The sequence below is a fragment of the Eleutherodactylus coqui genome, chromosome 1, assembly GCF_035609145.1.
Source record: "Eleutherodactylus coqui strain aEleCoq1 chromosome 1, aEleCoq1.hap1, whole genome shotgun sequence".
NCBI lineage: Eukaryota > Metazoa > Chordata > Amphibia > Anura > Eleutherodactylidae > Eleutherodactylus > Eleutherodactylus coqui.
Window position 1 is genome coordinate 110,767,875 of NC_089837.1, and position 23,005 is coordinate 110,790,879.

A 23,005-nucleotide genomic window follows, 5' to 3' on the forward strand; every position below is an offset into this window, starting at 1 on the left:
CTTTTTGTTTTAAAAAGTGTCTTGCAAGGTGTAAACATCTGTTATTGCTGGCGCAAATCATTAATAAATTTGTCTAAAATGATTTGTGTCAAAATGTTAGCACAACTAATTCTGGAATTCTAGCACAACAGGAATACTAAATCTGCCTTAATGTGGCACCCCTCCCACTGTTTTTCCATTTGAGAATAAGATAATAATAAGCACATTATCATTCATACATACCATAGATGGAATAGCCTTTAGTTGAATTGGTGGCATCAAGATGTTTTCCTTGCAGGGTGCTGCGATCTAGCTCCAAACACTCCTGTTTAGTGTTTAGTTCATCGCCAGTGATCAAGATGTCACAAAAATCCAAATAATGTAGAGTTTCTGCCATTACCACTGCACCAGAAGCTAGGGGCACAAAGCATTACTATTTAGTGACTTACAGTAAACACATAGGGAGACTGTTGAGTTAATCTGCTACAGAAGACCACCACTTTAAAAATACTACTTCTGATCTAGAACAGATACTCCATGAAATAATTTCAACTTCCTTACATTCAATGTTCTTCGTTCTTTGAGAGGATCATCACTCTCGAAGGCCATTTTTCACTGAAATTTGAACATCTCTAAGACATTTCACTGTACATGGTTCTACTTAGGGTACCTTTAGACAGGATGACTGTCAGGCACTTATGTCCAACACCAGCCATCCCAACAACATCATTCACAGAATGGAGGCGGTATGCACAGGAGATCTTTTCCAACTGCCCATCTTCATTCACTGTGAACAAGCAGTTATTCAAATCTGAACCACTGCCTGTCTGCACTGAGCGAGAAGATGCTCACTAGCCGCTTTGCTTCAGTGAGTGAAATGAAGCGAAAAGCAACAAATGAGCGATTTCTCGCTCAGTACCCTGCCGAGAAGACTGTTGGTTAAAATCACTCATTTGAGTGATTTTTTTTGTCCTGAAATCTGTCACTTAAAATATACAGCAGGACACAGAGGTTGAACAATTCCCTAATTTAGGGCTTAACCCTTTCCAATCCGATTTCCCTACCAACCGTACTCCCCAGCTCTTATTTATTTTGCGTGGGAGAGTGCATTGTGCATTACTTGGAATTACTCAACAGAAACACATAAAAATGAACTGTCATTATAGCTTAATTAGCACTTTTTTGAAAATTAAATGTGAGTTATGAGTGTTTCACATCGGGAAGATCATTTGTAATAATCCTTTAAAAATATGTGTATTATTATAACATGCAGTTATATAACAAGGTTCTATTTGTTTCTAATTTCTCTAATGATAGATAGATAGACAGATAGATTGATAGATTGATTGATTGATTGATAGATGCATACAATGTGTATAGCACATGTCTCTAACCGTATACAGGACAACATTCCAATGTCAGAGGCTGTTCTGCATATGTAAGCTACAGTATCAAGGACAGCGCTCCGAAGTCAGAGGCTGTTCTGCATACTACATCTGATGGAGTGCTATACTGTAGAAGACATATGCAGAACAGCCTCCAACATTGGTGCGCTGTGTTTCATAGTGCTACAAATATGTGTTTGAACCTCACCCGACATCAGAGCTATGCAGGGAAATCTTAATGTTGGACGAGGACTGGAAAGAGTTAAAAGCAATGCTTCTAGAAGAGAAAACCTACATACATAAGGAGTGTGATGATGGATGATTTTTTTCCTATTGGATTTGTACAGCAGCATAAGGGAGAACAATAGAGTGCTCATGCACCTTCGTTGAAGCCCAATTAAAGCTCTGCACAAAAGAAGCCCTTTAAGTCTAACATTAAAGTAAGGCTGCCTGCAGACAGCTGGGTCGGATCCGGCTGCGGGAATTCTCGCAGAGACCAGCGCGGCACTCACCTGCTCCCGCTGCTCCAGCTCTTTGATGTGCCGGCTGCCTGGCAGACGGCCCATGCGCAGACCGGAGACGGCAGCCGGGGAGTGACATTTCTGTGCGGGGCTCTTCGAGCCCCACACAGAAATAGAGCATGCCACGATTTGTTTTCTGCGCGTGATTTTGCGCAGACAAACCGCGGCCGTCTGCCTAGGATTGCGTTTTCTACGATTGGTCACTACAGATTGATACGACTTGTGTTAAAACGATAGCTTATCTAACTAGCAAAAATACTAATCACTTTGTTTACCTAAAAAAAAAAAGTTTTTGTGCTGATAAATGACTGTGAAGTGCTGGCCACTAGGGGGAACTCTGCAGTTTTCTCTATGTGCAGTGCATAGATGACATCATAGCATCAGTTTTCACCCACCAGCTCAGAAAGAACTGAAATTTAGAGATGCAGTCATGTATTGGCCCAAAATAGTGTTATTCCTCACATATTCATAGATGGCAGCTTACTCTGAAAAGTTATCTGAAAGTGCGGGTACATTTTAAAAGGTTTTTTCTTTTTAATGTTGTCAATTTCAATTGATTTGTAAAGTAAGCTACTTTATGAGTATTAGTTTCTCTGTGGCTTCATTTTTTTTTGTATTCCATAAAGCAGATGCTATGACAATACAATACTTGACTTCACAATGTATTGATTTTTTCTAGCCAGCTGTATCTTGTGCAGCAATATAGCAGAATGTAGGCATGTTTAACAAATAAAGCTCTTACTTTTACCCAAGCTCTTTTCCAGTCGTTTTTCTATTTTGGTGACTGTACTGCTGATTCTAATATCTGGAAATAGTATCACACCATTTGTATTTTCAAACTCTGAAGCTGGTCGAGCAAAGTGATCCATTCCAGTGACTGTGATCTTGGGTTCATTAGCTTGAAGAATGACAACATATGCCTCTATGTCTGGGATAGTAATGCAGACATCTTCTCCAAAGCATCTGGAATGCAGAAAAATAAGTTGAATCTGAAGTGGTGGCAGATATTAGCTAATAATAAATAATTTGTGAATTATTAATGTACAGTGCAAGCAAAGTTTAACTTGACATTTTCAATGACGCTATTTCTGAAATGGCAATGTCAAGTTTGCTGCATCATGGTATCTAATGTGTTAAATGTAAAAATAAGGTTTTTACATTTTACATCACATCCGGGCTCTAAATTCAGCGCACTTGTCAGGAAATTCTTACACGTGAAATGTTCAGTCATGTGTAGTCCCACATGCAAAAGAATTGTATCCACACCATACACTTTTTTGGTGGCCCACTGTATAATAAAAAGCAGCAGACTATATACAATTAAAAGGATTGTACCAAGATTTCAAATTATCTCCTATCCATAGGATAAAAGACTACTTCTAGATATGAGCGAGCACGCTTGGTTAAGGCAGTTAATCGAGCGAGCATTGCTCTTCTCGAGTAACTGCATACTGGTCTGAGCAGATTCGAGGGGGCGGCGGGGGTGAGCAGAGGGCAGCGGGGGGTAGCGGGAGAGAGAGAGCTCTCTCATGCTCCCCCCTGCCGCCCCCCACCACCACCCCAAATCTGCTTGGACCAGTATGCAGTTACTCGAGAAGAGCGATGCTTGCTCAAGTAACTGCCTTATCCGAGCGTGCTCGCTCATATCTAGAAGTAATCCTTTATCCTATGGATAGGGGGTTATTTTAGAAATCTTTGTACAATCATTTTAATTGTATATAGTCTGCTGCTTTTTATTATACAGTGGGTATAATTACTTCCTCACCAGTGAGACCCCTGCTGATTTCAAGAATGGACTCCCATGTCCCCTCTACTGACCACTGTAGGGATCGCCTCTTACCCCCCCGCAGTGATGTCATAATGAATGGAGCGCTGGCCAATTATTCACGGTTGGAGCTCCATTTATTTCAATGGGACTGACAGAAATACCCAAGTGCCAGCCACTTGAGTATCTTGACGGTCCCATTGAAAGAGAGTGGAGTGCTAATGTGCTCATGCGACAGCGCTCCATTCAGTCTCCTCCTCACTGTGCAGAGAAAAGTAACCTTGCAGTGAGGAAAACAGGGGGACATGCAGTGAGACCCCACCAATCAGAACGTTATTCCCTATCCTTTGGATAAAAGATAACTTGGACTCTTCATACAACCCCTTTAAAAAATAAATGTTGAATAATTCCCTGCTTGCCTGATGGAAAAAGAACACTTTCTTGGCATCCATTGAGTCTATAAGACTTTCCCAGCGCATAGTTATAGCAGAACTTAACTAATATTAATTACAATAGAATGGCATTATGTAGAAACACATACTTAATAGATAGTAGATTTTAAATTATGGCTATGCTTAGAAACATTTGAGTATCTGGAGACCAGCATCCAGCAGCATTAAACATCATAAAGGAAATGGCATTTTAAATATAAAGACCTAAGATAGCTATACGAAACAAAGAAACTGTTTTTCTGATGCAAAACTACAAATCACCTGCAACGACACAACTTTCTAGTCGCCTTCAGCCATCATTACAGAAAGACTGAATTAAATGTATAAACAGTATGCATTAACCTCCCCATATTAGTGGCTGCAGGCAGCTAGAATATTATAATTTTCAGGGACCTTGGAGAAATGTATAAGAAAAAAAGAGCTCAGACTATTCAATGTGAAGAGTATTAGACTTTTATGTTTGGTGTCAAAAAGCATTGTATGTTTATTAACCATTTCAGGACTGCCCATAGACTATAAACATCTAGGCAGTCCTTATCCATCTCTGCAAGGATCTTTTAAAAGTCCTTGCAGAGAATCCCCACAGAGTTCCCCCTACTGTGCAGGAACCATGTTAGCCTAGTGGCTGATGACAGCTAAGGATTGCAGGGCTTAAGACCCTTTTACAAGGGCCAAATTGTCGAGATTCCTATGATCCAGTAAGAATCTGAATGATTATCAGTCAGTGTAAATGCATGCCCCGACTAAAAAATTAATGAGAAATTGTTTGTTTCTTGTTCGTAGTTTGTTTTTTTTATACAGAAAACTGAATCCACAGATTGTCCCATCTAAACAGGCAGACGTTTACCTATTAATAAATCTTGGAATTTGTATAGCGCCAACTTATTCTGCAGCGCTTTCAGGTGATTATTACTTATTACCCCCCACCAAGCTGGGTTCTCATTTTACCGAGCTCAGAAGGATGGAAGGCTGAGTCAACCTTGAGCCGAATACCTGAATCACGCGGGGATCGAACTTGCAACCTTCAGGTCGTAGGTGACAGCTTACACTCTGCACCACAGGAGGCTCATTCAATGACTACCTGTTTACTGTAAATGGAGGAAGGCATGCCAGAATGATCTCTGGACCGCTCCGGTTCCATTCACTAGTGATCATCGTTCCTGAGTAAAAGCACGGGAACAATTATCACTAGGACAACCTGTCGAGCGTCTGCGCCCCATTCTGTGTAAAAGCACCTGTAGGCTTGAGAACAACCAGCATGATCTCCAGGCATTTGATGGCTTTGCAAAAATTGAGTTTGGTAACATTTTTCTACATTTGAAAAATGTCTGGTATATTTATAAGCCTTGTAACGTCTGTAAAAAATAAAAAATAAATTTAAAAAATGCTAAAATAATGTGGACATAGGGTAAATGTTATTTATTAACAATGTGGTAGGGTTATCTGTAAAACAAGCAGAAACTGTCCCATTTAGAAAAATGCAAATTTTTCAAAATTTTCTCTAAATTTTGTTCTTGTTTTTTTCTAAATAAACAAAACATACCAACCAAAAGTTGCATGGATATAAAATAAAATGTGCCACAGAAAACAATCTCAGAATCACCTGAATAGGTAATAGCATTCTAAAGTTATTTCCTCATAAAGTGAAACGTTAGGTTTGAAAAATTGGCCTTGCTCAAATAGGCCAAAACTGGCTTGAGGGGGAGCAAATGGTTAATAAATACACTCAGAAGATAAATCTACAGTCTCTGCTTTATTTCCATGGTTTCTAAAAGTTGAATGTTTTGTTTTTTTTGTTGCATTTAATGACCATCCAGTTTGGAGTATTGTTTGGGCAAACTATCGGTCAGCTGATGCCACAGATCCTGGATTCCATTTACTGCAACATGATTTGATCATTGTTGTGCCTAATACAGTACATGTACAGTATAGACAACTTGACCAGGTGAGCTCTTGGCCATTATTGTGTGTTTAAGCATTTGTCTATCTGCCCCACTGTGCTACCTCGGAGAGCACTGGCTGTTTTTTCCCTTTGTTTCTCTCTGTACTAAAGATATATTAATAAATTTATTGGCGCAGAAAGTCAGAGCTAAAAATGACATGAAGTTAAATGGTGATCATTCATTTTATACTAACTCGGATTTGTATTTAGGGCTCCAGTCAGGGATTGAAAGTCTTCCATTTATTAAAAGGATGTATGAACAAAGCAGATCAGAATGTAGTGAAAATGCCGAGGGAATCCAAAAAATAAGTGACTTTATGCCGTGTTGTAAGTGACTCTTTTTTAATTACACATTTGCCTTTTAGTATTTTCATTTTTTTAGGAAGTTTGAAAAGAAATGTGAAGGATACTCCTTTTTGGAGTTTATTCTTCATTTCCTGATTTGAGATTTTTTACTCTATTTTCTGTACATTATTATTGAGACAGTCATATTGCCTAAGCAGCCACATAGACCATAGAGGCCTGTATTCTGAAGATGTTCATTGACTTCTATGGGACAATGTTCTAGAAATGTTTTATGGCCTATGCAGAAGTCTTTGCACAGGGAAGTGAAGGAGGTGAACCGTGACCCTCACCTATTGTAAATGGTGGATTCTCTGTTATTTATATATATATAAAAAATGGTGATACAGGGCAATCCACTGCTTTGCCAATAGGGGTTGCATTCCTGTATGGCGTGGCACACTTTTCTTTGGCTGACATCCTTGGTATCAGTTCACATGTGCAGACTATGTTTGCTAGCAGTCACCCCTCACCCAATCTGGGCTGGGTTGAGCTGGGTGGCTGCATATTAGTCTACACTGGAACATTTGGCTCACTCATATTGCAATCTGGCTCTCTGCATACTACCAGGGTCTATGGTGATTGAACCCTGCAGTTTATCAGATGGTGCATTTTTGGCTCCTTTTTCTGTAAGTTATGTTATTTATATATAAGTGTTAATTTTCAATGTATTATTGTCTGTGATGAGAATTAGATGACAACAAAAGTCAAATATACAGGACAGTAAATATTAGTAGATTGTGAGTCTCAGTGGCCAGTGTGAAAACTACAAGATTTTAGAATGTTTTTAATATAGAGTGACATGGAAAATTATGGAGAAAACATCTTAAAAACTGTAACCAAAAAAGAATAGGACATTTTCTGATAATATATTCAAAGACAAGAAAGGGATTCTTTGGGGCTTTGTCTTGATGGCTTACGCTCAAAAGGGGCAGTGATTCTATTAAAAAAAGAACTTCAGAAAGAGAGAAGTGCTACAAACTTAATAGAGACAAAAGGAATATAAATTAAATCAAGTGATGAGAACGGGTCGGTGTGGCCAAAATATCTGATGTGGTAGATAACGAAAGGGCTAGAATTAAAACTACGCAAAAGAGGACTGAAGAAGGTATTGACAAAGGTCAGTTTTTGTACTATATTCAGATTATGGATAAGTTGAGGAAGAAGGGAGATCTGAACTAGGTTTTGCGTTATAATCATGAAGGTAGTCCATCTATTAAAGGCTAACTAGAAAAGGTAAAAGTATATTTACTAGTAAAGTGGGAAAAGGTATCTCAAGGGGTCTCTGTCAATTGAAGAGTTGGAAAAATATATTTTCTATGTCTGGGCCAACCACAGTATAGGCCATCTATGCTTCTTCCATTCTAGGCTAATCTCCAGGACCCACACGATCAGTTTAGTAAAGTTTTTCTTCCTATTTTCCATAGATAGGCACTGTGGAGTCTGTTCCTGGTATTATAGTTCATCACATTTACTTGAATGGAGCACCATGTGCAACGTTCAATGTGAATAGCAGTAGGAAATAGGAGGACAACTGATCAAATATCGATGACCTATTCTAAGGACAGGCCATCAACATTAAGGTCCCAGAGAACCCTTAGGATATGTAATGAGAGCACAAATCACGTATGGCAGATTCTTGATGAACCTGGACTTATCTCTTTCTAGTTTGTACTCTTAATGCATTTGTTTCTTCTACATAACAGATTTTTTCTAAATTTAGAGATTTGTTGTCAATGTCACAAAAGGTCAATGTCCAATCATAGGAAATTGTTCTTGAGTGCCGTGTAAAACTCCATTAAAGTGATTTCTCTAATCTCACATTGATATTTGACCACTCGGTATTCATAATTGTTAAACATAGTTACTTCAAAGCTGATCGCTGCCAGGGTTAATCTTTAGTACAATCAATATGTAAATAGCTAACGGGCATTTAATTAATATTTCAGCAGCAAGCCTACTGCAAGTTAATTAGATGGCTCTACATTTAATTGTTATCACCACTAACATATGGTTCTCCACAGTAATATATATCTACAATAACCAGCTTACTGTAATAGAGATATCTTGTTAAAAGTCAATCAAGCACATGTACAAAGTCAGATCTCTGTCGGTACTGCTGGATAATGTGTCTTGTGTAAGAAAACAACACTTCAGCCTTCATCTAAGGTCGCCGTAAAGAAAATATACTCACAAAGATTAATGGAGGACAGCCTCTAACACAAAAATGCAAATGTCTTAGATAATTAAAGCAACACTCCAGGCAAAATTGATACATTGTTTTGCAATATATCTAGTTTGGGGGCTGTAACTGTATTCCTGAATCACACACCAACCTCTTGGAACCAGCATTAGGTATAATACAGTATATACATTTTGCTTGGAGTGTCTTTTTTAAAGGGGTTGTCCAAGACTGGAAAAGGGGTCTGCTGTCCCAAAACAGTGGCATACTGTCCATGGGCTGTGTTTGGTATTGCATCTCATTCTCATTCAAGTGCTGAACAATGGAGTGCAACCCGTGGCTTTCAAACTGTCACAGCAATATAACTCTCAACGTGCTTTGATAGACCACAGGCTGATTACCATATCTAAGGAGCATGGCCTATGGTACCATGCTAGGATTCCGTCTCAATCCTGTTTTCATGGGTTTAGATGGAACCTCAGGGCATAGTCCTTAATGGGGTGTGAACAAACTGCAGTACTCATTTACAGTAGAGGCATTTGTTGATACTGTAATACTTACTGGACTTTGGATGAGACCCTGATCCTTCTTTTGCCAGTGTTTGGAAATTGCCGGGAATTAATATAAGAAACTTTTCGGAGTGCTTGATTTATACTGTCAATATCCTCACCTTCCATTATAAGCATGGATTGTGAAGGGTTGAAGTGGTACTGCAGGAAAGAAAACATACAATGGGCTTGTTGACTAAATTCAACTGCAGATATATGTAACCATAACTAAAACTTATTTACCTCAGTGTTTAACTTTACATTATTAAAACAAAAAGAAAACTCTAGTCCATCAAGTCTAAAGGGTCAGCATCAGGTTCTTTGTGCATTACTTCTGCCCATACAATCATATCCCACCCAAGGCCTCTTTCTTCTAATATGAACTATACTGGAGAAACTTGGATCAATTTATGGTTTCTTTGACAGTTGTACCACCCATCCTGCCGGTATCATTCTACATCATTTAAGACATCAAAAAGAACAGGCAGTGCAAATAAAATGAAAGTGACAATGTAGTTCTTCAAATTCAGCTTCTTTAATTTTGTCTCATAAGATTGGAGTCTCATGTGACAATGAATGAAGCAAAGCTGAACTACCCATTGAAATAACAATCAACGAAGAAGAATATAGAATTAAAACTAACTAACGTTATTAAAAAAAATTAAAATGGACAGAACAAAACATATATAACATAAATGGAAACCCTTGGAGACTTAGTTTGAATGTTCCTTAGTTCCACATAGAAAACCCGTATCCCAGAACCATATAGTGTCACGGATACCAAACACTAAATCACCTATGAGGTCTTCGAAATTCAGGACTTTATTAATTGCAAAACATCAGGAGTGGTTTACCTGGCAACTTGCCCTTGCCCCCTGGAGTATGTGGGCAAAACTAAACAACAATTTAGGAGGAGGATTTTGGCCCACGTAGGGAATGTACGAAGAGGTGAACACACCAGTTTGGCTAATCATATGAGGGACTTCCATAATAATGACCTAAGTGTTCTTAGGTCCCAGGGCATTGAAGTGATCAGACAGAACGGGAGAAGGGGTAACATTGATACAAAAAATGGAGTGTATGTGGATTCATAGACTATGGACATGTTCACCCTCTGGGTTAAATGAACAAATCTCATACACCTCATTTATTTGAACCCAATGATACTGACTGCTCAAGATTTTACCCGTCTCCATCCGCCTTAAAAGTGGGAATCTCAACACATATGTACTGGCAGGAATAAGCGACCAAAAACAGATACTTATGTCAGGCTCTCCCTGTCCATCTCCTTTACTACCAAAAATTATGGTTCTGACAATGATGCTATATGAGAAAAGACTATGAAATAATAATACATACACATATTTTTTGCTTCTAATATTCACTAACTTTAATTATCTCTCTTTGATAATTAACCCCCCCCCCCTGAAATGTAACCATATACCAAACCTGTTGAGATAAATTAAATAAACTTTCTAATATTAAGCCCTCAATTTTTGAAGCAAATGCCCCTCAAAACAGTCTGCAGAGAAATACACATGTAGAGGGAGCTGTCCAGTGCTGATCCCTGTACTAATATACTATTGCTCAGTCTCACGACAGCACGGAGCTGTCCAGTGCTGAGATAACTCAGCAGGCGCTGTCATGTGGTGCAGATCGCGAGAAGGGAGGGCTCATAGCTTAAATCCCAATCAGGATTTGGAATTGGTCAGGGGGTGAGAGAGAAGGAGGAGCTTTCGATATATAAGCGCTGTCTTTCACAGACGCGTGGCACTCACTACAGGGATGCCGTCAGCTATCACGGCCGCTCCCGCTTTTCATTCCATCCTGATGAACCAGTTTACCCTTTGTTAAACTGCTGAAATGCATCGATAGGGATGCAGTACTTAGTGAGCTAGTTTCATTATTCTCAGACAGTCAGAAATAGTGTTAGCCGGCCGCCCGGTACCATCTGCCGGGCGGCTACATCTATGCCGGTATAGCCTTCTACATATCACAGCGGTCAGCGCTGTTATAGGCAGTTAGGACCTTCATACCTACTAGGTCACTATATTTCCCCTAGGGGAGATTTACAAGGCACTAGTGGTATTAGGAACAACCTCCATTAGCGCGCTGTTCTTTTAAAACACACGGGGAGTATTAACCCTTAGTGTGCTGTATCTCTGAAGTATGGTTAATACAGGGATGATCTCTAGGGCTAAGGTGATATAATACACAGAGCCTCAGTGGGATTGTATGTGTGTTCCAGACACTGGTCCGCTTTTACATAATTAACCCCTTCTGCGCTGGGTCGTTATGTCACCTTTGTAAAAAGAAGGGAATTGGGAATCTTTTGCAAACCAGTGTTCCTAATAACTTTACTATCATCAACCCTGTCCGCAATACATGGGAAATATTAACCATTCGCGGTCTGAACATCACAAGTTATAAGCACATCACCTCTGAGTACACAGCGTGATTGGTTCTAAACAATGGTACAAAGTGCTAATCTCTATACCTGCATTAGGGATATTGATCCCGGTTTGGTCCTATCCCCTGTATTACATCTCAACTATTGGGGTCTGCCTCAGAAAGAAGAGAGGCTAAACATTAGACACTCACCTTTTAATCTCCCCATATCTAACATCTCAGACTGGGGATTTGGATTACAATCAAGGGGTGCATTTCTGGGTGGTTAAGCACATGAAACACACCATCTTTCTGACTCTCTGAAGCCTAATACAATCTGAGGGTCCCCACTATAGAACGTACCGCACATAGACTTGAAATTAAAAAGATTTACCTTCCCGACCACAGAACAATATTTGATCACGAGTTGGAGGTCATTATCTCACATATTGTCCAAAGACCTCATAGGTGATTTAGTGTTCGGTATATGTTACACTATATGGTTCTGGGATACGGGTTTTCTATATGGAACTAAGGAACATTCAAACTAAGTCTCCAAGGGTTCCCATTTATGTTATATATGTTTTGTTCTGTCCATTTTAATTTTTTCTAATAAAGTTAGTTAGTTTTAATTCTATATTCTTCTTCAGTGATTGTTTTGAGATTGATTTGAAGAATTACTGCCTCGGTGAATAACCCATTGAAATAATGTTTATTTGATTAAAGTCTAGCTCCTTCTAAAATGACAAAAAAAAAAAAAGATTTTACCACAATTACCCAATTTTCCATATTCAATGCTTATGGAGGAAGTTTTCCTGGTAATTTTTTAAAAAAGTGAGCCAAGGCATTAAGGCAGTAAAAGCAGGAGTTCTTACCCATTCTCTGCCCTGGTAATCTGCAGTACCATGGGCCTCCCAATCTTTATTTTGGAATGGCTACATCTGACCACTGCAACCAATCAGAGGCCACAGCAGTCAGATGCTATTCTCCTTGTATCACCGCTCATATGCTGGAAGCTATGATGCCAGAAGAAAAGTACTAGACTGCTGAGGCCTCCTGCTTGGCTGCAGTCGCCAGGTGGTACCCATTCCAAAACACGGACTGAGAAGGCTACGGAGCTGCAACACTGGATCTTGAGCCCCCCTGCTTTTATTTTTTTAACAAGCTTGGATCATTGCATCCAGACAAGCCAGTTCTGTAACTACCAATGGATATAGAGGTAATAAGGGCATAACAGGAGGATTTCATTCCCTAAGACAACTGTGACCTGATGATGATGGAAAGCCATTATTTTTCCATATAAGAAAATATGTCCTCCAGTCTCCATGACAGTTCTGCAGGCATGTGAACAGATCAAACAGTACAGCTAAAACCAGGGCCAGACTGCCCATCTGGCATTTCTTAAAAATGTCTGTGTCTACAGTGGACAGCTCATCTGCCCTCCTCTTCTTCCTCTGCAGCCAGCACAACCTACTACAGTATGAGGTGAAGGACCTTTAGTGGCATCATGGTCAAATGACAATAAATGCACATGTCTTTCCTGCAAGGAAGTGGATTACTTCAGCAGCAGTCTGAAGACTGGAGAGGCTCCAAAGGGGAGCTAAGAGAGCACACTTAAGATCTCTTTCACCACCTCCAACTACATTTTTTTCCTGCTAAAGCATCTGTTTTGTAATGGCAGCACTGCTACGTGTGGCCTCTGCTTACTAATAGGGCTTTCCCCTGTGGCCCCTGCTTAGTAATAGTAATCTCCTCTGTGGCTCCTTCTTAGTAATAGTGCTCTCACTTGCGGCCATCGCTTAGTAATAGTAATCTCCCCTGTGGCCCCTGCTTAGTAATAATGCTCTCCCCTGTGGCCTGTGCTTAGTAATAGTGCTCTCCCCTGTGGTCCCTGCTTAGTAATAGCTATCTCCCATGTGGCCCCCCCTTAGTAATACTGCTCTTGCACACCTGCAGCAGGAAACTGTCTTTACTACTTACTGAGAGGATCTTGCTCTCTCTAATCCATAGGCTGTAAAGCGGATGTCCCCCTGCCGTGACATACTGTACCGTGAGAGCAAGCGCAGAGGGGAAGAGTCAGCTTATGCCTTTCAGAGAGCAAGATCCCAGCAGTAAATAGTAAAAAGAATTTTTTACTGCAGGTGCAATAATTACCAGCACTGTCCTTTGGATGCATTTACCAACAAGGTCCCAGCACTGTTGAGCACATATCCTGACCACCAACCCACTTCCTTCATCCTGAGTGGCAGCGATGTAGCAAATTGGCTCATACAGCGGAAGAAAGTCAGATACAGTAAGATGTAAGACGAAGGCCAGACTGTAGTTATCCACTGACTTCCCTCTACTACTAGGTAATTAAAATAAATCAATTCACAAATTACCTTTATTCCTTCCCCCTACTTAGGAAACTGTAACTTCCAACAGACTCAGAGAGCTGTAGACCTTCAGGACATGCTGAAAAATATAGTTTTCCTAACAGAATGTACTGAACAATATACTTGTCTTCTTAAAGGCGTATTCCCATCTTTTAAAGTGGTGGTAAATCACTAGGGCATGTAAGCACTATGGTTAGAGGGCTCCGACCACTGGGACCCCTATTAATCTTGAGAATAAAGGGGCTTCAGAGGTGATTTACTGCTGTATACCCTTCACTGATTTGCCCACATAGCAGTGCCCCTCACCACCCGGCTGCTGTGGCAGTTGCAGTGATGCACCATTCACTTGCAAAGGGTCAGTCCGATGGATGCTAATCTGACTTTGCACAGCATGTATGGACAGCTAGTGGGCCTGTGTGTTCTTTTTAAAACCACGGCTGATTTAAAATCCCAGCCAGGCTTTGGTTAAAACTGAATTAGCAAAATAGAATTTGGGCATAATTAGGCAGTGACTACATCATTTTCACATATTAGTACTTCATTGCATTTTTTGAGCTGTAAAAAGCTTTCTCTCACTTATTCCTTGAGCTTGTAGAGCTTGAAGGTCAGTTTTATCTAACTGGATAATGATCCATATAAGATGCACCAACCTGTTCAATTTGATTAACTGCGCTATAGAAGATGTTAAATATTCAACAACTTTATGTAGAAAACTTTTATTTTAACTCTGTTTACTTTTGAGTCTTGCGGATCTTTCTGAGGCCAAGAAGGGTGTTAAGTTCTAAACAAGATCATCCAAGATGGATCAATTAAAATGTGAAGTACTGTTATTACATATCACACAGTTCTGGAATTATTTTTACCAAGTTTAGATATTGCGTAACAATTCAGCTGTTGTATAAGTAGGAATGACATAAATTGAGTCATTATAACAATAACATTATACATATCATAACTGCATTAGGAATAGCTGTCAGTTTGACTGCGGTCAGATTGTTGGTGTCTAGAGGTATACTGCCAGTATTTCTGAAACAGTCACATTTGTTGGCTGTTGCTGAACCACGGTATCAAGAATGTGCCAAAATTGGTTGAACCATGAACTAACATCTAATAGAAGATCACATAGTGGCAGGCCACGTGTAGTTGATTCTAGAGGCCAGCGTTGGTTGGCACTTCTGGTTTCTCAGCAACAACCTGCCACAGTAGACCCAATGACCCAGTAGTATAACAGATCTTGCATTGACTGGGGTTCAATAGCCAAAGACCAACAAAGGAGCCCCTGATGACTCCGGATCATCACAAAGAATGACTTACATGAGCCAAGAAAAGACATCAATGAATGTTGGACACATAGCAAAGGGTAATAGTGAGTGGCAAGTACCGTTTCCTGCTGAACCATAGGGATGACGAGGTCCACATTTGGTGTACACAGCATGAAGCTGTATGCCATAGGTGCACTGTTGTAGTTTAACAGGCCAGTAGTGGGGATGTTATAGTCTGGGGTTCATTTTCCTGGCATGGCCTAGGACTGTGGAATTCATCATATCACAATCATTTAATAGTCCTTGTGAAATCTGTTCCCTGATGTCTGAAAGTCATGATAACCCAAAAAGGTGGACCAATTCACTATTGATTAGGTGTACCTAATGCAGTGAACATGTAGTGTATAAAGGCATAGGACATTTGTAGTTCTGTAATATAGTGCCTTGGTATGCAGCGCTCAGACTGCTAAAACATACAAGACACCATTTTGAAACTTTACTAATAGCGTTAACATTAATTTTCATTATTTTCATTACCTTTACACCTTGTCCAAGGTTGTCCAGTGAATTGATATCCAGCCCTTCTTTACAGGCCTGCAAGCAAGAGATCACTTTGCGACTTTCTATCTTCCCAGGGCGCAGAGTAAGTCCAGCTATGCTCCCACGAAAGTACTGGGTAAATTTTGGCTTTGTGATTTCACCACCTGTCAAGAAAAAAAACACAGTACACTGAATTTCCTTTTTATGTATAGCATCTAACAAGTAGGAATTGTCCCAATGGAAAGCCTCTTTAAAGAGTTTCTCAAAAACGTTGTACTTTGTAATGAATTGACCATAAATAACTAATTTAGCATTAGTTTTTCAGCCACTCAGATTTAACACTTCTTTTTGTCCCTTTTTTAAAAGTTGCAACTACAACAAAGCAGATAAATACCAATAATTTCTGAGTACAACAAATACAATTAATAACCAACTTTTGTTATGACTATAACTTCAGATTCACTGATATATGGTAATTAAAAAAAAAAATATTTTGGGTAGAAAACCTATGTTAAAATAAATAGCACCATAAAAGTTATTTTTGTTATTGAATATATGTCCTTCAAGTGATTTATTATGTTTTTAAACACTATACCATCACTTTATATGATAAATTTCTAATAGCAGACATTTGAAGCTGTATACAGATGTATCTACCCTTAAGTTACCACAATTGTTTTTAAGAACTCCAATTTCTTACAATATGCATTCAGTACAATATTGTGACAAGCTAGCAATACCATTGACAGGCTGTAAGTCACATGACAACCACTAGGTGGCCACATAGACAATTTTGAAGCATATATATCTCCCAACAGAGTATCAAGAAATCATGTTTTTTATAGTTGGTCCTCTTGCACCTCATATCTTGGAATATGTTGAGCCAAGAGTAAAGGAAAGGAAGGACATATCTGTACCGTTGTATAGTATGGACATACATTCTGTGGGACGGCCTCAAAAGGTCCAACCAGGTTTTTCAAGCAGCTTTATTAAAACTGTAAATACAATAGTGAATCTCCCTATCCATGCAATAGCATATTCCTTTCTCATACACCACTGTATTTCTAGGCTGAAGGCTCATGCATATATTCTTAGTGAATGTCCTATGGTAAAATTTGGTGTGTACTCAAGTAACCCCTCATAGAACTCTTGTGCCCCCTATACTAACATGAAAGGATTAGATGTATTGCTATAAATAATAGGCTTATATTAAATATATCATTCATTATATTAAACAGAGATGACAGGTGTTCTAGTCTGTAACACCACATTAATGCAAACATCTGTTTGTCTTTAACTAATATGTATGGCATTATGAGAACTTTCCTAATTATAAATGAATACTGTCATTACAACAAAGCTAGCCATTAAGAAAATATTGGATCTGCTTTAATTGTAGACTTTCTTCCAACATCAAAGTATCTTTGTGTATTACGAATAGAGATGAGCGAGCGTACTCGTCCGAGCTTGATGCTCGTTCGAGTATTAGGGTACTCGAGATGCTCGTTACTCGAGACGAGCACCACGCGGTGTTCGAGTCACTTCCACTTTCTTCAAAGAAAATTTTGCGCCGTTTTCTGGCCAATAGAAACACAGGGAAGGCATTACAACTTCCTCCTGTGAAGTTCCAGCCCTATCCCAACCCCCTGCAGTGAGTGGCTGGGGAGATCAGGTGACACCCGAGTATAGAAACTGGGGCCGGCCGCGGCTCGCCACAGATGCATGCTGAGAGACATTAGGGAAAGTGCCGTCCTGCTGTAGCTGCTATAGGGAGAGTGTTAGGCTGTTATCTTCATCTTCAAGAAACCCAACGGTCCTTCTTAGGGCCACATCCGACCGTGTGCAGTACTGTTGAGGCTGCTTTTAGCAGTTTTCCAAAATTTTTTTTTTTGTATATCGGGCATGCAGACCATAGCGTCCTCAGTCTGCAGTCATTTTACTGAGTATAGGGGCAGTACTGGTGAGGCAGGTAAAGTGGTACAGGGAAAGAGATATACTGGCTATATAGGCAGTGGGCTTTTTCCCAAAAATTGGAAAAAAATACTATATTTGGGCTGCCTGTGACCATCTTCAGTTTACTGCGTGTCTGCTGGGGGTAGTAGTTGCTCATTAATACCCAGCCTTGCGCATATTTTTTTCTGGCTGCACTGTGCTTTGAATAACCACAGTCATCCTCCAACAGGGAAATCCATATACAGGCTATATAGGCAGTGGGTTTTTTCCCAAAAATTGGAAAAAAATACTATATTTGGACTGCCTGTGACCGTCTTCAGTTTACTGCGTGTCGCTGGGGGTAGTAGTCGCTCATTAATAACCAGCCTTGCGCATAATTTTTTCTGGCTGCACTGGCCCTGCCAACACTCTGCAGTGTGTGCCTCCGGTTCCTCCTCATCACAGAGGCAATTATAAATTGACATGAGGGTGGTGTGGCTATGAAGTGAGCGTGTGGCATGGGGGCAGCTGAAGGGAGCGCAGTGACACTTTTGTGTGTGCAGCAGACGCTGGGTTGTGTGGGGCGGTTGGGCAGCATATTACCCAGGAGAAGTGGCAGCGGAGTGTCATGCAGGCAGTGATTGTGCTTTGTTGGAGGTAGTGTGGTGCTTAGCTAAGGTATGCCTTGCTAATGAGGGTTTTTCAGAAGTAAAAATTGTTGGGGGGGGCACTCTTGCCGCTATTGTGGCTTAATAGTGGGACCTGGGAACTTGAGATGCAGCCCAACATGTAGCCCCTCACCTGCCCTATCCGTTTCTGTGTCGTTCCCATCACTTTCTTGAATTTCCCAGATTTTCACAAATGAAAACCTTAGCGAGCATCGGCGATATACAAAAATGCTCGAGTCGCCCATTGACTTCAATGGGGTTAATTACTTGAAACGAACCCTCGAGCATTGCGGGAAGTTTGACTCGAGTAACGAGCACCTGAGCATTTTGGTGCTCGCTCATCTCTAATTACGAACAATCTCCTCAGTGCTGAAGATTAGTGTCCAAATTCTATGAGAATATTTTTGGCTCTTGTCAGTTTGATTATTGGAAATTCTGTTGAGCCAAGAAGTCCTATAGTTGTGATAAGTCCATTTAATAAAGAGTTGGATGATTTATTTGATGATAATGATTCCAATGTCAGTGGTATAAGAGAATAAATACTTGCTCTACTATATCACATCTTTTAAGTAAAGCTTTGCCTTGCCTTGTTAAAGCCATTGCTTTTCTGCTAAGGGTTATACTGTTGAGCCAGCATGATACTTTTAAATGAAGTATCTGTTCTCCTAGTACAAATCTGCGTACAGTGCAATTCCTTTAGTCTGACATCTAATAATTCACAATGTCTGATAATCTGGGCTGTACTTCTTTTTTGCTTTGATTTTTCTCTCTTTTTTCCATAGCTAAAAAATATGATATTCCAGGAATTCATCTTCTGTTGCTCTTCTGTCAGCTTGTAGTTTGACTATTTGGCTTATACTCTTTACTCCTTTATCATATTATAACTTACACTCTACTAGATAGAATATATTTATTGCTAATTTTACATTATTTCATTAGTGTATAGTTGTTTATAGTTATGCGACAAGATAGGATGTCTCTTTATTTAACAACATGTTATACAGCTTTTCAGATAGGGAGTTATCTCATCGTGTTCCATATGCTTGATCATATTGCAGCTTAGTTAAAAGGGATTTTCCAACTTCTTAAATAGCCTACAACCATTCTGTCATTCCTAGTTGCTGCGGTCCAGGACATGTGACTGCTGCAGCCAATCACAGGCCACAGCAGTGACCTTCTATAGCCAGTGATTGGCTGCAGCACTCACATGTCCTGGTTAGCAGCAACGAGGAAGGACAGAGTGGTTGTGAAGCAGTTTTAAGCTGCAGGAAAACCCCTTTAATGAGCCGCACTTTATTAGGCAAGGATGAAATTAGATCCCTTCTTGTGAAATCAGGAAAGCCTTTTGCCTTGTAATGTGGGTGAAGATAGGAGACATTGTTTATTAACATGATAGAGGTCAAATATTAATTGCCTCATTTCTAAAACTTTTTGTTTGATTTATCAAGACATTTGCTACAGCCTCAACTGGTAGTTACAGCCTATTGTGCAAACCTCTATTTTTGGAAAGAAACTGGAATCCATATGTCCAGGCATGTGTCGGGCATTGCGAATAACCCAAGATTTTCTTTCTTTCAAAGGCGGTCATCTTGTTCCACCTATCTTAGGATAACTCAGAACAGGTGAAAAGGTAAGGAAGGAGGCATCCATACACGTATATACTGTATATAGCAACTGTTTAGCCATAACCCCTGTTTTTGTTAAAGCAGTTGGTAGATGAGATAAAAATATATTGACATCAAAGTATTCCTCTCAATAGAGGCTATAACTTCCAGAGTGGTGAACACATTTTAATGAAATTTGGTCCAAGCGTTCCTTACTCAATGAGAACAAGACCCCCTTATAACATCTGCTGTAAGTGTTCTATGTTTTTGGTCAAGCACACTTAAATCTGACATTCTATATTGTTTCACATACTGACATTCCGTATTGAACATATGCATTCATTTCTTGCGCAATTTTTCTTTTCAATTCCTCGACAGCTCATGGCTTATTACAGTAAACTTTCCCCATCAGCAGGGCACCACAAGAAAAGAATAGGATGGGTTAAAATCAGGTTACTGAGGTGGCTAAAGTCCCTTAAAAATGATTTGATCCCCAAAAAGTGTTCAGGTCTTAGTTATGGTCACATTGGAGACATGGAAGGTTGCCCCATCTAATTGAATGCAGCTGATGCTAATTTCCTCATCATCCAATTGATTTACAAATGTGTGTAAAATCTCCACATACACCACATTGGTCATGGTATTGTCAAAAAAGACGGGGCCAATTATGCATCACTATAATATCATGCGCTAGACATACATTTTTGTTCAGGGTAAAGTAGGGTCTAGTGTAGTTGGTGAGGATTTTCAACTGTCCACATCTGCGTATTTTGAGAGTTTAGCCAGATAAGTAAAAACATGCCTCACCTGTAAACCACATGACATCAAGAATATTCAGATTGTCAAAAACAAATGATTCAAATCAATAACAGTACATAAGGCTTTTATTTTTATTGGGACCTTTCAATTTATGTACGACAGTTACTTGGCATGCATGAAGATGATCTCTCTTTGCAACTGTAACCACCAACACTAGCCAATCTGTCTCTTTTGCCAGTGCCCGCCACACATGTGAACAGCGGCAGTTGGGTAAAGGAGTGCTTAATGCACATGCCATGTGAGCTTTCTGATTCTCATTGAGTAAGGAATGTTTAGACCACATTTATTAAGTCTTAAGCCAGAAAATGGCACAAAAACCTGGTGTAGATATTATCTTCTGACTTAAGGAAGCCCAACGTGCCAAATTTATAAAGAAGTGTGTCCAAATGGGTTAATTATGTATACTCTCAGACCTCTTAATAAATTTGGCACATTTTAATGCAACATACTTCAGCCTAAGACTAGAGTAGGAAAGACCATTATTAATAAACCCTACAAAACGTTTTAAAATGCCAATGATATTAGCTGTAATCTGACATTTTACATAGTAAATGTCCGTGGCTGGTTACCAGTTACAGCTTTCCTCAGCCTTGTCCATGGTGCTGAATCGTCTGAGCACTGAAAGCATTTTTACACCTCTTTGTAAAAATGAACAAAATAGGTCAGATTTACTAATGTGGTTAGACCTAAACCTTGTCAGAAAATGCACCAAACTCTGATGCATTTCTGCCATGTAATTTGCACCAAATTTCAAGACCTATTTTTGAAGCAAATGCAGTGAAAAGAATAATTTGGTCAAGTTTGCTGATATGTCATGGGAACAGCCAAACGGAAAGAAAACTTTTCCATTATGAAGCCCATAGAAATGCATTTAAGCGGAAGGTCTTCAGTTTCAATCTGCTTCTGTGTCTTCCGTCTCCCTTCTGTTTTACTCATTGGATCAAAAGTGCAAACTGCTGCACCTTTGTTTCGGAAACGGAATACAGATGTATCCTTTTTTTTATTGAATTGTACACAATAGGAGGCGGATGGGGTTTGAAGACAATCTATTTTTCATTTCTGGTGATGGAACCTCTACAATGAATGTGGCTCAGTGGTTTCCACTTTTTCTTGCAATGCTGAGGTCCTGGGTTTAAATCTCATTAAGGGCAACATTAAATTTGAAAAACTCCATACAGCCATCACCCTTGATTAGATTTGAACATATAACTCTAGCTCTGCAGGGCTACAGTGTTAACAACAGATTGTTCTTTCATTGCTAGAGAAATAGAAGAGCAAGAAGAGTAAACACACAGAGACCATAAAAAGCCAATACACGAAATCACCCTTGGTCAGATTTGAACCTACAACTCCAGTGACGCAAGGCAATAGTGTTACTAACTGAGCCAACTTGCTCAAAAAAGAAAAAGAAGAATAAACACAATGAGAACATACGACCTCCATCCAGATGTCCATGATGTGAACCCCAGTGTTACAAAGTATGGGGGCTAAGTTCTCAGCACTGCTTATTGCAGTTCAGAAGTTTTAGGATCAAATCTGACCAAGGTTGATGTCTTTATGGAGTTTTTCAAAGTTGATGTTGCCCTTGATGAGATTTGAACATAGAGCCCCAGTATTACAAGGCGAAAGTGTTAACCACTGAGTCACATTTATTGAAGAACAACCACCAGCACCTTTTAAATGCTAAAAAAATGGATGCTTTCCATTTTCTAATATTCGTTAATAAATTTGGAACAGTCCAAAAAACACTAGTGTGAATGTAGCCTCAGAAGTATGTGCACTGTTAAGGTCTTATTGTAAAATATTGTCTTAAATAAAGGCAATTATTTGCTGGTTTGTTTTACCATGACTGGGATTTTCAACATGCATTTCCACAACTGCTGTTAAACCTTGACAAACACCACATGTATTTTGCATGTGGTTTTTCAACACCGCATAATGATGTGGTCTGCACCATGCCTTATAAAGTAGTAGACACTCCATGGGCTGCATACAGCCTCTCTGCACACAGTGCTGACATGTGTAGTACTGTATACAATCTGTGTATTCACAAATATACATGACTGAGATGATGTATTTAAAACACAAATTACCTTTAACCCTTTATCTATTAGCCATTTTGGGGTTTTTCTTTTTAATTTTTTTCAGCCTTACCTGCAGCCAGTCCTTTTCTATTTTTCCATTGACAAAGCCATATGATGGCTTGTTTTTTGTGGGATGAGTTGAATATTTAATGGTACTATTTAATGTACTATACAATGTACTCAAAAACTTTTAAAAATGTTTAAGTCGGGTGAAATG

General features: G+C 39.5%; 1 protein-coding gene across 1 annotated transcript in view; it reads right to left on the minus strand.

The window, feature by feature from the left end:
• CLSTN2 (calsyntenin 2) overlaps positions 1–23,005 on the minus strand; it is a 529,216-nt gene that overhangs the window by 15,722 nt on the left and 490,489 nt on the right. The window contains exons 9-12 of the mRNA XM_066601026.1: positions 15,679–15,845; positions 9,130–9,278; positions 2,628–2,848; positions 223–393 (exon numbers count right to left, since the gene is read on the minus strand). Coding sequence (XP_066457123.1) covers positions 223–393; positions 2,628–2,848; positions 9,130–9,278; positions 15,679–15,845 — 708 coding nt within the window. The remainder of the gene's footprint in view (positions 1–222; positions 394–2,627; positions 2,849–9,129; positions 9,279–15,678; positions 15,846–23,005) is intronic.